This window comes from Apteryx mantelli, chromosome 8 (genome assembly GCF_036417845.1).
Source record: "Apteryx mantelli isolate bAptMan1 chromosome 8, bAptMan1.hap1, whole genome shotgun sequence".
Classification (NCBI taxonomy): domain Eukaryota; kingdom Metazoa; phylum Chordata; class Aves; order Apterygiformes; family Apterygidae; genus Apteryx; species Apteryx mantelli.
The window spans coordinates 38079844-38097177 of record NC_089985.1 but is presented as its reverse complement, the minus strand read 5'-3'; the positions used below and the strand labels follow the sequence as shown (position 1 = coordinate 38097177).

The 17334-nt window shown below is 40.2% G+C and overlaps 1 protein-coding gene across 6 annotated transcripts in view; it reads left to right on the top strand.

Annotated features, from left to right (window-relative positions):
• The window catches only part of DAB1 (DAB adaptor protein 1), a 176269-nt gene that overhangs the window by 46140 nt on the left and 112795 nt on the right, over window positions 1-17334 (top strand). For all 6 annotated transcript variants that reach the window (XM_067301306.1, XM_067301309.1, XM_067301308.1 and 3 more), the window contains one exon: window positions 3187-3386. In XM_067301306.1, the coding sequence (XP_067157407.1) occupies window positions 3320-3386 (67 nt within the window). In that variant the 5' untranslated portion in view covers window positions 3187-3319. The remainder of the gene's footprint in view (window positions 1-3186; window positions 3387-17334) is intronic.

The following is a 17334-nucleotide window of genomic DNA, read 5'->3' as shown; positions in this document are numbered from 1 at the left end:
CGCTGATTGTGTTCCTGCTCTATCCACTTAATAAGGGAATAGAAAATGTCAGTATTTTGTTACAATGAAGAGCTCTGAATCCTCTTTAGGAAAAGCTGAGGCACGCATGTAACATTGTAGTAGCTGGAACAGTAATGAGGCACCCAGGAAGGTCGTTACAGTGCAAACATGTAAGACGATGGATTTTTTTTTTATTTTTTTATGCATATAACAAAATTACGTCTTTAGAGCGGGGAGAGAAACGTGGCAGAACTGATCAAAGGAAATGGCCTCTCAGTGATAAAGCACGTGCTGCAGAACTCCCCGCAGTTGGAAGACTAGCGTTTAACAACGGTGACCTAGATCGGAGGAGACAGTAAAGGCTGTTGTAGTGAAGAACAGATTGACTGTTGTTCTGATCGGGGTAATAAACAACTGAAATACGGACAGTATATGGAGGTTTGCTAATGTAGCTTAGAGAAAGACCTATACTTTGGGAGGAATTGTCACTGTAACAAATTGAGTTTGAACTATAGCTTGCAATGGCCAGATGTTTGTGCTGCTTTTATGAAGATACCTGTTAGGTTATTCAAGGATCTATCAGACTGGGAGAGTATGACCTGATGAGGTTTTAAAGTAAATCGATATGTGAACCTGTCCAAAAATAGACATGCATTTATTTTTTTAAAAATATTACTTGGCTAGCCTCGAAGGGATATGTTTTTTTCTGGACAGCTTCAAAGGAGATAGCAGTCATAGATTGTCATTTTAAAATATTTGGTGCCATTCAGATGCTACCATTTCAGCTATCCAGTGAAGTAGCTGATGACAAGTGGTGAAATTCTGTGCTTGTACCCTAACAGTCTTTTAAGGCATTAAAATTTGCTTAACTCTTCACCCTGTGGGTGCTCTGTGTTCCTTTTTAAATTTTTCTTTGCTTTGGTTTTATTATGAATGATCTATTATAAATATTTTTCTTTTGTTATGTGAAATAGTCCTTCTATTAGTGCTTCTTGCAAAGTTAAGTTAACCCTTAGGTAAATATACATCCAAATTCTAGAAAAATAAACTGTCAATCCAGCTTGACAGATGCTCTAAGTGCCACTGAGCTGTAAAGACTGATGCATCCCTAACGTGCTGTAAAACTAAGTATTATTAAATAGGGCTGCGTGCAGGGGGGAGGGAAGGGGCGTGGGGATCGTGAGGGACATCTGTTCCCTGCAGCCTTGGTCGCTCCTGGTTTGCCACGGGGATTTTGAGCATCGGTGGAGAGCGACTCGGTCGTGGTCAGCGTGCGCGAGTCCACTGGCGGCACCAGGAGCGCGGCGATTGCCACTGCGGGTGGGGGCACGTGGGGGCACGCTGCCGCCGCGTTTGGGCACCAGCCCCCTGCGCTGGGACGTCCAAGGGAGCCCCGAAGAGCTCGGAAGGGTCTGGGGCTCTGCCTTGTTCCTTTTTTTTGATCAGCCTTCATTTGCTTTGTCCTTTTCTACTGCGTTTTCTTCACTGAGAATGCTAGCTGAAATGCTTTTAGTTTGTAAAGCTGTTGGAGGAGGTTTGTTTAGGTTTGTAAACTTTTGGGTTTTTTTCCCCCTCCTTTTGCTATGCTCTATTTATTCAGACTCCGTAGAGGAAGAACAGGGAACTCGGCATTTCAAGATCTGCTGAACTGATTTTGAAATACAATCTTTGAATATTGTATAATTCACATACAGATTTGAAGAGCTTATTAAAGAAAATACCTTGACACACTTCAGGAATATTAAATCACTTCAGAGTGTGCGTGGCAGTGTAATGTTACTGAAGCATTTTAAAATATTAAAGAGCCTGGATTTAGAAGTAGTAGAGGCTTTACGGCCTTTCCTGTGAAAAGTGATTTAAACTGTCAAAGTTGCTTCAAATTTGGAAGTGTATTAACTTTTTAAATCGAAAGGAAGTGAAATCAGTAAGTAACTTTAATTGCAGTTAATCTTAGCCAGCTAACCAGTTGATATGCTGGGCTAACTTCTTTCTTAAGTGCTTATTAAATAACTAGGCAACAGTTCAGGCAGCTCAGACGGACTTAGCTAGAACTGTGCTGATAACGGAGAGCTCCCTTTCACCAAAAGAAAGGGCAATAAAAAGATAACGTTCGGTGTCGTCACTGCGTAAACGCAGGCAGTGATTTCCTGCCGGAGAGCGGCCTGTTTGCGCCTCTCGCCTGTCGTGTCACCCGCAGCAAGTGCCAGCGTCCTGCGTCGCGGTTTTTCTGAACGCTGCGGTTCCTAATACCGCGGCTCGTCCTGTTCTCCCGCGCGTCCGCTCACCTCCCGCTGCCCATCCCAGAGCCTTGCGGCAGCTGTCCCCATCCGGCTGCGTTTGGCCTCCTGCCCGCTTCGCTAGCGCTGCGCTGCAATTGCTGCTGCGGCTTCCCAGCCGGTGCGTTTGTGCATCTCACTGACATACATATATATATATATATATATATATATATATATATATATATATGGTATTTAAAGCTGTGGCTTGCTCCCTGAATGTTATCCTCTTGCCCTGTGTAAGCAGTCCTATCCCATTTGAATCTCTTGTGGAAACTGTACAGTTAATTAACTATATTTTCAGAGTCCTTAGCAGGAAAACTTGCTAGATGAGCATCAAGAATTTCAGTTTTGTTTACAGGGGGGCAGGTTCTTTCATGCTGGAAATGTGTTCGTTACCATTAGCAGGAGGAGTGCTGAAGTATGATGTTCTCAGCATAAGTAACGGGTACTCTTTTCTTTTGTCTTTGTTCAAGCAGAAGGATGAAAGCATTGAAATGACATCAGAAGAGCATTTGAGGAATAAAATTCTGAATTTAGTATCTGGCTATATGTTTTCACCTTAAGATCATTGCATTTAAGAACAGAGTCCTTGCAGAGTTGTTTTGCCGTTTATGAAATTTCCTGCCGCTTCCCAGACCATAATTCTTCATAGCCTCCAGCAGGGCATAGGTCTTCTGCGTACCTTGTGGTGTACCTGCAGCCCATGCAGATATCTTGGGTATCCCAGATCATCTCAAACAGCACTACATACCTGTGTTTAAGCATTTAAAATTGTGGGCAACTGAATCAAGGGCTGTCTTTTGAAAGAAAACCTCAAAAATTTTTTTCTTCTGTAAACTGCAATGCCATTTTTTTGATGTTTTAAGCTAAGAAAATAACCGTAACTTTTTGTTTGTTTATTTAACAGCACTTGAAAGGAGTGAATGAGATGAACTGTTTGGGTTATAGTATCTGAAAGGCTGAATTATTCTCTTGGAGAGACGTTCTAAATGAGCCTGACCGCGATACTGGATCAGTGTGAAGAGGACTAAGGATATAGGATGTCAACTGAGACAGAACTTCAAGTGGCTGTTAAAACCAGCACAAAGAAAGACTCCAAAAAGAAAGGTAATGGCTAATTTCTCTTTATTCTTAAGAATGTCATACTTAGGCAACAGAAAAATCACAGATACATAAAAAGTGGTCAATGTAATTGCTGACTATGTAGTCAGTGAAAGTAAATGGTATGTTAATCTGTACAGGAGTCTTGTCTGGTCAGGGAACACAAGGTTTGATTCTCTGAAAACTAAAAAAAAATATATATATATTTAAAATATAAGAAGACTTAGATATTTCATTAATTTTTAGTTTATGTGTATGGTATAATTATTTTGCAAATGAAAGATTTAAAAAATTAGCATGATCAAAAAGAGCAGTTTTTCTGACATACGTTTTCTTCTAAAGGTTTTGTTTCTACTTTGTTTTGAGCAAACCAAAGGTTAGATGCTTTTTTTTATTGCTGGAGTTTGAGTCTTAATTGACATTTTGTGAAGCTGCAGAGAACTTAATAGCCATCTGCAGAGAGATGACTGTGCTGTGCAGTGCATGTTGGATGAGATGTTGTTTTGAGCTATACTATTGTAATCTAGTAAAGGAATTATGGAGGAGGAGGAGGAGGAAACAGAATTAAGGAGAAGCTACAAGTAAGTGCATGTTTGGATAATTTCAGATTTATAATTCCACATCAGATTATAGGGCAGTTATTTGGATTGATAGACTTGAGAAATGGGGCTATGGGAATTGGTGCTTATGAGCAGGAGTTCTACAAGATTTTGGTAGGGTTTTTTATCCTTAGGTTTTTTTTATTAGTATTTTTATTGCTTGAGGTTTTTAAGCAGTGATGTGAACAACTGAGACCTTGAATTCTCATGGTAGTTTATATAGTTCTGTTTAGCAGTCATCTTTTTTTTTAAGCTACAGAGACATGAATTTGAGATTGAAACTAAATGTATATTTAAAATTGCTCAAATAAGTGAAAACAAACATGGCTAATAGTTTTAATACTTGTTATTAGGCAGCCAGACTTAAACCTTAATGTGATATTTTAAATTTCTCATTGTTTCCTTTTGCTGGTGTAGAATTTAACCATTTACTTGGCACGTTTTCAGACAACGATTATTCTCGCTTTTGATCGTGTGTGTTGTAAGTACTTGTGTTAGGTATCTGATAAGCAGCTTCTGAGCAGCTATACCTTCTACTGTAGCAATTCTACCAAACCAATAATTAAGACATGGTGATTGCTATAGCTTTAGAATCAAAAATCTTTGTATTAGACATTTGCAGAGAGACAGAACAATTTCATATTTTTAAGTGTGTATTTAGGAAGATGGTTTAGCATTCTTATGACTACTCTAGGCTTAAACTCCATAATGAAGAAAAAGGTTGTTTAAGATTTAAAAAAACAAAAAAAACCAAAAAAACCCCTCTTTTTGGAAAGGCAACAATATGGGAACTTTGTAAAATGAATGTGATTTGAGACAGATGCTCATCAAGGCAAGTAAAGAAAGTAAAGTTGGTTGTGTCATCATTTAATTTTTTGGGAAGGTAGGTAAATTTGAAAATGTCAGTTCTTCATGATATGAATAACATCCTTCTGGTGTCTCCTGTGTTATTCCTTTTGCTGGTGGATGAAACAACTGTTTTAGGGGCTTAATTTTTATGTCAAAGTATTCAACTTCCAACTTGAAAAAAATAATTTCACAGATCGTAATAGTTGAATTGCTCCTGTACAAAAAAATCTGACTCTATCCCTCAAAATGGAAATTCTGGAAGTTGCTTTGCTGCTGAGGAAAAAGTATAAAGTATGTTCTGTGGCAGCAGTCAGAACTGCATCCAGCATGTCAAAGTACCTGAAGACCTGGAGTGGCCATGTATGGCAGTAGCACATCTCCAGAATTATGTTCTTTATTACATGTGCAAGTGTGACTGCATCAGATCGCGTCCAGGCCTCTGATACGTTCATTTATTTTTCGCATTGCATTGTGCCACAGTGTGCGTATTTCAACAAATGAACCATTCCCTCAAACAGGATGAATTGTGAACGTTTGGAAAAATGTGAGTTTTTTCAAGTTCATTAACTGCAAGCAGTGGCAGGTAGCAAGTGCTAACCTGAAGCTACATTTGTAATCAGCGAGTTGGATTATTCAAGGGAAATGATTATTCCCAAGAAATAAGTCTTTGCTTTGTAATTGTAGAGATTTCAGCTCTAATGCGTGCCCACTGAATCAGCTTTTGTTGTACTTTTGCAAGAGCCATGCAGGTGTTTCCATCTCCCAGCCGAGAGGGGCCTGTTTTGCTATGTTATCTGCCACTCTGATACCACCTGCAGTTCATGGTGCTGCACTGAGCAAGTCTAGCAACTGCGGCGTGAACTTCCTAACAGAGTGACTGTCCCCAGATGTGTTCCACCCCGAAAATCGGGGGGGGACAGAAAGCGAGTAAAGATGCATGTGGGGTTAGAGCATGGGACAGGGCTTTTTCCTGATCTTACCCTAATTTTTCTGTGTAGTATCAGCTAAATCTTTAACTGTATCTGTATAAGAATACAGTAAGGTACTGCTTCTTGCGTGAAGTGTTCAAATAATACAAAGCCTAATTGTTATGTGAATGTAAAACACCATGAGATGCCTGTCTCCAGTTCAAGCGAGAGACTGTAACCTGGTTGCTTAAGCAGCCAATTTAATAGCCTGGACGGGTTAAGGAAAAGGGCTGACAGAAATCTGGTAACATTCAACGAGGGCCGATGCAAAGTTCTGCCTTTGGGATGGACTAACCCCTTGCAGCAGGTAGGGTGCATGTTTAAAAACAAAGCTCTCTTGTGCTTCCTTGCAATGGCTTTTAGGCTCTATCACCTGCATTACTGAAGTACTGGAGACGATACCTGGTCTGTACTGTTTGGCTGGTTAGAAAAGAGAAAAGGATGAGGAAAAAAGTTTCAGTATATGCCCTCCAGTATTCGCTCTTCCCAGAAAATTAACATGGGGCTTGCTCCACTGGATTCTTCAGTAGCTGCAAGTTCAATATGTGTAAACTTTCTCATAAAAGCTCTTAGAAAATTCTACTTTTGATATTAAAAAAAAGTATTTTACATCGATTGAGGAGCTGTGATTTGCAGCACTCGGATGTAGTGCTTTATATATTACTAGGAGACAGACAGGCACATGTCATAGCTGGCTTAAAAAAAAAACAGGATTTTCTGACAGGGAAATGGTTTCATTTCTGAAGCAGATGGAGCACGTGGCATTATTGCTGCTCAGATTTTATGGGATCTTGTTTGTATATGTTGGGAACACTCTTCTCTCCTTGTAGTCACATGCAAAAGTGATTCTCTTACAGAAGTTACTTAAAACACTCCTCATTAGGCACAGTGTTTTTACAGCCATAAACTTTGTAGTCATTCTTGTAAGTCTTTGGTCTCTCTCCATTATCATTAGAGCTGGTTTGTAAAACTGTATTGTGTTCCAACACGAAAGCATTATTGCTACAGTTAGGACAACTTGCATATGAAATCTTCTTGGAAGCTGTTATTTAAGTAAAACTGCAGCTGCAAGACTGTAATGTAATATAAGTAAGTTCAATGTTACCACGATAATATCAAATTGTAACTTTCTATGTTAACATTATTGCCATGGACAATCTTAAAAATAGACTGTTAAACATCAAGTACTAATTTTGCCTTTTGCTCAGTCGGTATTGACTTGATAGATAAATGTTGCATCTCCAGAACTTGATTGGTTCAGGAAATGCCACCAGGTCACACTCCCAGCACATGGCAGGAGTTTTAACGGATGTGAAGCTGCAGTTAGGAAAACTGAGGTGAGACAAGCACTTCCCTTGCTGCCCGGCTTGTTGCTCTTCACTCTGTGCACTGTCAAGATGCTTAAGCAATCAAGGACCTGCTTTTCAACTTGACCTCCTCAGTCCTCCTGTCTACACTTTAATCCAAAGTATGAACTGGCAGTGGATCAGGTGTTATTAGAGGAAGTGTGATTTCTGCCATCCTCCACTTCTAGCCCTAATCTTCATGCCATTCTTGGCTGATACCTACTAGTAACTTACCCTGTGTTGTAATTACGTTGTGAGAACTTGCTGAAGTTTTAAAAGACTACCTGAAGAGGTTTCGTCTTGCTCTTTAAAAGACAGTCATGCAAAATTCTCAAGAGATTTAGAAAGTACTGCTCTAAGACTTCTCCAGTGACATTTTGGTCATTTCTAGTTAAATTGTATGTTCTATTAGGAAAAGTGTAGAAAATTAATAGTTCAAATGACACTGTTAAAAGACTGTTTTTCATTTGTTTGTCATCTGACTTAGTTCATTGAGAAGCGAATAACAAACATTTGTAGCATTCAGGATAGGAAATTAAAGGTTTTATTAGCCAAAGCTGTTATTAGCCAAAGAGGCCTGAAATGGGAGGCTAGTAGAGAAGTGAGCCAGGCTACCAAGTTTGAATGCAGATCTGCATTTGCTTGTGGGAAGCCAGGCAACCTTCCTAGGGGTTTGTTTTCTTCCAGCTGCACTTCAGAAAGAACAGTTACAGAATTCAGGGTGGTCTGGTTTTTTTTTTGTGTGTGTGTGTGTGTGAGAGAGAGAGAGAGATCAACTTTTATTGCATCTCCTATACAGAGTCTGTGGTGATACTTTTGAGTCAATATTCAAAATGACATGGACTTTTACAAGCTTAAGCCAGATTTGTAGAGGAACTCGGGTGCGTTGACAGTCAGTATCACAGAGTTTGGTAAGGAGCCCTGTGGGTGAACCTCACAGCCCTCACTTGAGCAGTTTCCTCTGCGGTGCATGGGAAGCACGTGGCATCTGGCAGTACATTTCACGGCAGACAGGCTGCCGAGCTGAGGATTGCTGTAGCTAGGCAATAGGAAGTTAGAGCGGTCTGATGTGCTACCTCTCTATCAGAGCTAGATACTTTCTTACGGCCATGTGTCAGGCACTTTTGTTTTATCTCAGTGAACATACATCTCCTGAACCTGTGTCTATGCCGGGTGGGCATGGATAGCTGAGAAATGTGTTCCTTTTTGAGGAATGAGAGAGAGTGGAGTCCACTCGGGAAACTTTTTAACGCCAAATATGGGAAAAGTCTTTGCAGTATATGCACGAGAGCCCAAGCCTGCCTTCACTCAAGCGCTTTTTTACTGCCGAATTACCATCATTGCCGTGTTCTCTCGCTCTTCCTCTCTGGCGTTGTGAACCCTGCTCGCTGCCGCACGAGGTTTCACCTCTTGCAGCAGCGGGAGCAGGGGGTGTTGCCTGATGGCATTTCTGTGGTGACAGAAGATGCGAGTTTGTCCCTCTCGGGATCGGGATGGCAAAAAGCTTAAGAGTCTTGTTTTAACAGACTACTAATCCAAAGGCAGGCAATGGCCCCAGAACCATTGGTGTGTATCAAATTGGACCTCTGGCAGAGTTGTATCTATTTCCTGGGTCTTTTAGACTCTGAGAGACTGGAGTCCATCTAGCCATCTGAAGGAAATCCTTTGCGTCCCCAGAAGCCAAACTGTAATCATGCTGAGATCAAACAGGAGGTACCTAGTTAGTTTAGAAGACTGGGGATAAGCAGCCTTTAAACAAGATTGTTTTGTGGTTTTTGCGGTTTTGATCGTAGGTGCCTAATGCTACCCAAGTCCTGTTTCAGGTGTCTTAGACCTCATTTGAAGTTAGTCTTTAGACTGATCATTGCTAAATGTGAGAATGGGTTGAAGGTGTCTGTCATGAAGGTTACAGGTTTGCCTTGTATGGAAATTTTGATGCAGTTCTTACAGGTTTGTTTCCAGATTGGCACTTCAGTTTAATAAGTATTATGAACAATGACAGTTGTGATTTTTTGGGTTTTTTTTCACGTTATGATCAGCTCACAACAATTAAAGCATCATCTCTGTAATGAGGCATTCCAAGTTGTCAGATTATTTTAAGTTCATTTATTTTTCTAATTAGATAGCTAGAATTTGTGGAATCCAGCAAAATTCTAAAGAAAAATCAAAGAGAAGCACAGTCAGGAGCTTATTTCATTGACAGGGAATGGATTTGCTCTGTTAATCATAGCTATATGATTTTTTCAATAACTTATAGATCAAGTACAGCAACATTAATTGGAACACTAATTGAGTCCACATGCATTCCCTTAACAAACCTCTTTTGTGAAGTGGTTACTGACAATATTAATTGCACAGCTTTTGAGTCTTGATATAAGTTATGAATTCATTCTCAAGTTGAAAGAGGGTGGGAAAATCATTAATTTTGGCATTGTGTAGTTATAATTAACAAGAGTTATCAAATAACCTAACTATCATAAATTAGAGAGCTATGTCAAATACCATGTCCAACCAAAAGGGAGGGATCCATAGTTGTGTTAATTGAAGCATTCTTATGTGGAAATGGATATTGTCTTTTGTGGTTAAAACATTTGCTTTTATATTTAATTGAGAGACAGCTCTGTGTAAGTGAAGGTTGGGGATCTGTTACTTTGCTGTTGCTCAGTAGAGGGATCAATCAGTTCAGTGTAACCACAACATTTTCTGAGAGCTTGTGTTACGTTATCATTTCTCAATGTTATAACAGTAGTCAAAGTGTTCAGGCTGAAAATGGTAATGAGGAGCTTAATGCAGTAGATGTTCCACAGAGTATTTGCCTCATATAACAGTCATTAAATATTGGTAGGTATTACCGTGCTCCCAGGCTGCTTATATGTTTAGTCTATCTACGGGTTGCTGGCAGTGAGGGTCAGCACTGAATCCAGTTCAGCCAGAGCTGTACCTGGTTGAGACCTAGTTGAAACAGGGGAAAAGTGAGGAGCTGGGGCTGGTGAGCAGACAGAACTTCCAAACAGGCAAAAAATAATTTTTAGGGGAGCTTTTGCTCCATTTGCAGTCTGTGCGAAGTCTGCTAGGGGAGTTTTGTTTTAGGATCTTTGTGAATGAGAAGGACGTTTTGTTCAGAGAATTCAGGAAAGAAAGTTCTGTTCCGTAATGAATGTAACCGAGCAAAAATGACTTAATTCATCCAGATTAGTAGCTAAAGTGCCTCTAGAGGTTTGGATTAGTAGAAGGATCCTAAAGTGGTTCTCTCAGAAATATTCTACAGGGACAAGTACGTTGATGACAATAATGCTTTTATGTCATCTTTCATGCAAGATTTCTGCTTGCCTAATAAATATTAATGAATGGCAATTCTGTCAGCTTGTTGCATTATGTGTATTTGAATATTTCTACTCTCCTGAGAGATTGTGCTTTTTCCATCAATATTATGGGAAAGTCTGCAAGTATTAGTAAAACATGTCAAAAGTGTTCCTCGCTGTAGAGTACAGTTTAGTAGCAATTGCTAATACAGCAGATACTTCCATTTTGCAGAAGGGAAATCGGAGACAAGTAAATCTGGAAAATCAACCTAATTCCAGCAACCTTGGAAGTATTAAAAGCTTGCCAGTTTCCCCAGAAATACAGGTGCTACTTAGCATTATGTTCATGTTATTGCAGTAAATTTCATATAAGTATGGGATGTAATCTGAGGATCCTGTTTCTTATTTTGTGCTCTAACCAATATGTCTGTCTCTCTCCCTGTAATGATATCACAGTAACTTCATTAGTCAGCTCTTGAAGAAAAAAAGTGTGGAGCAAAGTACAAGTAAAAGAAAAACATGTAGGTTTTGGTTTGCATATTTTAGTGACCAGGAACACAAGTATTTAGCTAAATATCTTAGTAAATGAGTCACACACATCTGAGTTGAAAAATTGTCGAGTCCTTAACCATTAATGTCATTGACTTTTGAACAGCAGTCGCTTACTCTTCAGAAGTCTTCCAATTCCAAGAGCTCAAAGAAATACACAGTGAATTTGGTCAAATAATAGGCTCAGACTCCCTGTGATAAATATGTCAGGCCCTGAACATTCACTGTTGTCTTCAGGAGTAAAGAAAAGATGTGGCTGTGATTCTTATTGATGATATTCTCTAGGTATATAATCAATAATCACATTATATGCAATCCAGAATAAATGTAATATATTATATAATGTTCTTGGCTTGTCCAAAGGCACAGAGGATGAATGTGTTTAACTGTACCATTCCTCTTGAAAATAAATTCCTCTTAGGGATAAACATATCTTAAGAAATAATTACATATTATTTGTATTAACTATTGTTATATATAATAGCTAGTGTTAGTGTAAAGAGAGAAAACATTTCTCTGCTTTTACAGTTGCTTGGTTTGACAGAAGACGACAACATACATAGTTTGTTTAACTAAATAATGTGTTTGTGTAGGCCTCTTATGTGTAAAAACAAAGAACTGAATGAAAATTTTTTTCATTTTGATTGTTTTTTAAACTAGACCTATTGATAGTGAATATACTACCAGGAGATGGGTGTACTATATGCACTTAATTTTTTTCTTGAAAATGATTCTTTCAATGTGTATTGTAATGCACATGTCAGATCAGGTTTTAATGTATATCTAGAGATTTTGGAGGAGGCATAATGAATATGGAAAAGAATCAAGGTCCCCTGAAATGTAAGCAACATGAAAGAGAATTATTTTAGAAAGCAGCCAGTGCCAAAGACTGAATACTTTTGGTTTTACAGGAAAAGAGAAATTGGGACACTTTTTTCCGGTAGCTTTCTTCTCCCAAGAATATTCCCCCCCCCCCCCCCCAAAAAAAAAAAAAAAAATCTGTATAGGAGTCTGTTTTGGATACAAAGGAGAGCGTATCCCCTACTCAGGGACTGTATTTAAAAAGTTAATCATGCTGTGCTGTAGTTGGCATTTTACTCCTTTGTGCCTCTCCAGAGGGTGATAATGGAGGAAGCCCTGATGGAGTCCGACTAGGGAATGGGGGGATCGTTCCGCAGGCAGACTCGATTCTGTAGATGGATTCTGGCTTCTGAAACTTTGGGAAACCTGCGTTCTGCAAGCAGAATGGTGGTGTAGAATAATCATACTAAAATGACCCAGGGAACACCCCGTCATATGTACCTCAAGAGGTTTTTCTTCTCCTGTTCACCTCCCAGAGTCATTTTTGTCACCTGGTTTGCTAGTGCCTACAATATTCAGGTCATGAGCATCTGGATGGTAGAGTGATTACATACGTATGGACCTGTTAAGTCAATTTTTTTAAGTGAAGAAAAATATTCTTTCCCTAATAGTATTACATCGCACTTGCTGCTAAGAACATGTAGGGTCTGTTTTGAAGTTCAGAAGGATGGTATATCCAGTGCATAAAGTTGCTGCTTATCATTAGCTGTTCACTGAAGACCTCCATCATTAAGGGACCACCTTCTGAAGCCTTTTCTTGTCCTGAGCAACTCTTCATTGTGCGTTCAAACATCATTCATACCGGACCTGCTGTGTGTCTGGCTCTCCCAGAGCTCAGGCAGCAAAGCAGCCCCTCTCTGACCTAGCTGCGTGGACACGTTAATGGCTCATCATGACTGCGAGCTGTACCATGTTTCAAAGTTAGTGCTCTGTAGTGAGGTACTTCTCACAGATGATCCTTTTTCTAGGCTATGAAGGCAGACTTATTTCTTGCCTGCTTGAGTCTGTGCAGCCTCTGAACAGGAACTGGACATGAATGCAGACCATAAGGAGGAAATACTTATGCACTTGCTGACACCTTTCATTCTGCCAATGCCACTAGCGAGGCATTGCCAAAGCCATTATCTCTGCTTTGAACAAACATGAACTTTGGAGAAGGCCGCGTTTTCAGTTCTGTAGTTTGTTCCCTGTTTCTATCTACCCAGTGTGGTGTGGAGGCACTCTTGACATCTTAAAAATTATACTTCATCACCGTGACCCCCAACCTCCCCCATCCCACCCTGAGCTTGTGCCTCTCCCCCAAACTCCTGCTTCCAGCAGTGTCATTGAGGAGTGGTGGAGTTCACCCTCTTCTGATTTAGACAACAAGAAGTTTATCCCCTTCTTGTTGCCAAAGGGGAAACATCAAACGGTAGAGCTTATCACTTATCTGCAAGTAGGCGAGTTTACATACTGTATTTACTACTGTACTACCAGCTTTCCCCAATTTCTTTTACTTATGCTGTTGGGTAGCACAGGAAGGCAGAGTTGCCCACACAGTACCCGTTATTATTCTGACAAGAACAGAATAGCTTTCACTTCCACTTCTTGGAGACAGCATTACTCATTGGAGCAAAACAGCAATAAAAATAGGAGAAATAGGGCAAATGATAATTTGGCTGTTGAATTGTGAAACTGCCCTTCCTTGTTCCAAGTAGATAAAATTTGAAGGTGTGAACAGTGTGGTCTGTCTGGGCTCCATGCATGTTTTGTGATGCTTGCATCAGGGGAGAAAACAAGCTGTTGCTCCATCAACACAGAAGTCAGCATGTTTGGAACCAAAATGTTAATTTGACCATGTTTTCAGAATTTTTCATTAGGAGCAACTGAATCTGATGGGCTACAGGGCCTGGGGATTTCCTCCTGTCCCAGCATTACAGATGCGAGACTGCTGATAGAGGTGAAGCTGCTGTGGTTTGGTGTCTCCAGGTTCAGCCAGTAACAAGGCTGAGCATGTATTCCCAATAGGCACGTGTACACATGCATGTACACACACTAAAAACAGTAAGGCCGGCCATGCAGATCAGCCCAGATGGAGAGGAGTGCTTTTACCAGCACCTACATAAATGCAGACAGCCCTGGAATAAATATGGACAACACTGGCTCAATCCTGTTCCTTTCCTCTGGCTGATCAGGGTAGAAGTTTGCTAGTGGACACGCGCACACACACGCAATATAGCTCTCTCTGTAGCTGGTCTTAGACACTCAGCCTGTCCAGCAGCTGTCCTCCTGACCCCAGTCTCCTCCTCCAGGTAATGGCACCCAGGCCTATGAGTCCCTCAAAAAGCCCCTATGGCTTTTTGCTCCAGTAGCTGGCACTCAGACTGCTTCTCCTACTTGTCAGCTGATCTGACCTGAAGTTCACTAGTGCTCATACACAGGCTCAGAATAAAGTGCATGCCCCACAAAAGATAGCTAGAAATAGGATTTATTAAGAAGATAGGAGAGACTGTGGTGATCAAGCATGGGGCTCAGTCAGACAGATGTACTGATCAGCCACCTCTTTCTATGTGATGGAGTGATAGACCCTTTTTGGCCCTTTTTCCCCCATGCTTGTTGCTCCCTGATCTCCCTTGATCCCTCTTTCCCTGTCTTTGGTCCTTCCCCTAAACAAAAGTTTTGCACGTTCCCACAACCCCTTAAAACATCCCATAACAGGTTTTACACAATCCCCAAATTCTTTCCCCTGCATCCCATAACAGGTCTTGTACTCCTTTGGGCAGTGACCCCCTTTAATTAGCACATCATTCAGGGGAGAGTGTTTCTCTGGGTCACCCATCTTGGCAGGTTTCACACCTGGGCAATGATCTAATCATTTCCCTTTGGTTTTAGGAGTGGCCTATTCTGTGTACTCTTTTTACTGATAAGATTACAGGAGTTCCTCCATCTATCCTCACTTGTCTGTGTGTTTTTTTTGTTTGTTTTTTTTCCCCCCCAGGTCTGTTTAGTTTGCTTAGCCTCTAGCCAGATAACCTAATGAGCCCAATGTCACGGTAAACATTACCTAAAGTGGGTCTGACAGCATAAACAGTTGTTTAAAATGTTCTGTTTCATTGTTTTTTAGCAGTGAAATATAAATCAGGTTGTCTGTATAATAGACAGCTCATGGTTGCTACCAAGAAGTCTGACAAAACTCACAGCTTTCTGATCTGTTTTGTTTCTCTGAGCAACACATCTTTGATCATAAACTTAATAGTGCGCAGGCTTCTTCTGTTAGTTGTAAATCCGCTCCACTAACTACTTCATCTTACTAGCTTGCAGAAGGGAGGAATCCTCTGCATATTGCCAATGCCAGCTTATAACTGCATAGGAGTGTACTGTTTCCCTCAGATGCGCAATGAGAGAAGGACTGATGGAGAATGAAAGGCCTAAAACAACAAAGGAGGAAAAGAGCATAATTTGGATCTTTCTTTTTGCAAATGCAGTAAAGGTTTCCTGCATGTGTCCAGGACTCTGGGTACCTGAACGTGTTCGCCTCAGTGTGGTGGAAAGGAACTAAGGCAGCAGAGCGTCTACACTAGAGCCTCCCATTAAGAAGCCAGTGTACTCCTTGCTACTGAAACGTGTAGCGGAGCAAAAATATAATTTACTTCAAGCTTGCTTGGGCTCAAGGCATATAAAAGCGTAGGTGGAACACAAGAACTTGCAGGATTTTGAATATGCGAGATTAATTTTATGGACCAGCAGTGTCTTCCTGAGTGGAGGTCCCGTTCCCTTTTGTACTGGTTGATATAACAGGTTGCAGGAAGAAGCACGAGAGGACAAATGGGGTGTGAGTTATGAGCATAACTTCTGTACTGAGGAATGCAGTCCTCACCCAGTCTAACAGTGAGTTTGTGTCAGACCTCATGGATTTATGAAAGTAATATTTTAGACATGGGCATTGATAGAAGAACCGGGTTTGCAGGCATACAGTAAGTGACATAGTAATAGTGTTTGAAAAGAACAGGTGTAATAAACACAAGACTCCTTGGGAACATCTTCATAATAAGGAAAGAGCCTTTTGTTGAATGATACCTGAGCTTGCTTGGTGAAGCATGCTTTGTCCCTATCTCTGTGCAGTGGATCCATGGTTAGCACCCTGTTGATGTGTGCTCGCTGATGTGAGAATAAGTGAGGATCCACTCTGGAGCTTTGGCTGTTGTAGCCACTTGTCTCCTCTGCCAGTTCTCTTAACTGAGTTCTCCAAGATAATTTCTTTAAGTGGTGTAGAGCACTGTATTAAAGGCTGTGGGTCTAGACAATAACAGGTTTCAGCAGAAAATGAAGTGAAGGTCTGATAGTGAGAAAAACTGCCCCCCAACCTTATTTTATATCTGTATCTGTGTGTACATATCTATATCTATTTGTCTGTCTGTCTATATATCAGTGTATATGTGGATTTAAATGTGACTCTTTCCCTTGAATGACAAAGCCATAGCAGTTGTGAAAACTGGATATGGCAAGTCTATTAAATCTAGCAAGCAACAGATTACAGGCAGGACGTTATCCAGAAATAACCTTTTGGAGCGTTGTCTTCCTTCCTTCCCCAGACCTGACCGCAGTCAGTGAGAGCTGGGGAGATGAGATTTGTCTGACACCGGTTTCATGGTAGGCTTTCCTGCTCCAGGAGGGTCCTGCAAAGTTGTCCAAAAGCGTAGAAAGCTTTAGCTTTGATTTCACAAATATTAATATCTCACAGCAGTCTCTCCTACAAATGACAGGAGGGGAAGCTTTTTCTGGAGTTAGCTTGTTTTTAATGTCTACCCGCATTTTAACTACTAGCCAATGTTGAACAGCTAATCTGTGATCTATAATTACACCTCTGATTCTTTTAGTTTAGTTGGAGGAGAAATTACAGAGTGAAAAGAATGATTCGGGGAGTGAAACGAAATTAGGCATAGTAACTCTTCTGAGGTTAGTTATTAATTTCATTTTTAAATATAAAATTGCCATCAAAGTAATAAGGGGGTAAAACTCACCCATCACAATAATGTGGACTAGCATGATGATAATTAGGTGGAAGGCAAAAACATCAGTAGTAGTCATCTGATACTACAGAATTAGTTGTCTTTTTATACTTTGTGTTGTCTGAGTTGTATGTTGAACTAAAATGTACAAAATTGCAAAAAGTGAATTAAATGCATCAGAAAAAAATGGGTATACTCTGAGTATGGTTTAATATTGAGGTGGTTATATATATACATTTAACGTCTGCTACATTTACTAGTATAAGGGTGTTTATGGATTGCATTTTTTTTTTAATGCAGACTCTGAAGTGCCTCTTTTAATATAATGTGTTATCAACCCTTCTTAGTAGAATTGGATGTTGAAGAATACAGCCTTTAATATAGTGAGCATGTCAAAAAAATGACAGTTCTGAAGAGGCACTAAAGATCAAAATGAGAGCTACCTACAGAGTTCCTTATCTGTCTCATCTATTTTCTTTCTCTTTGGTAGAC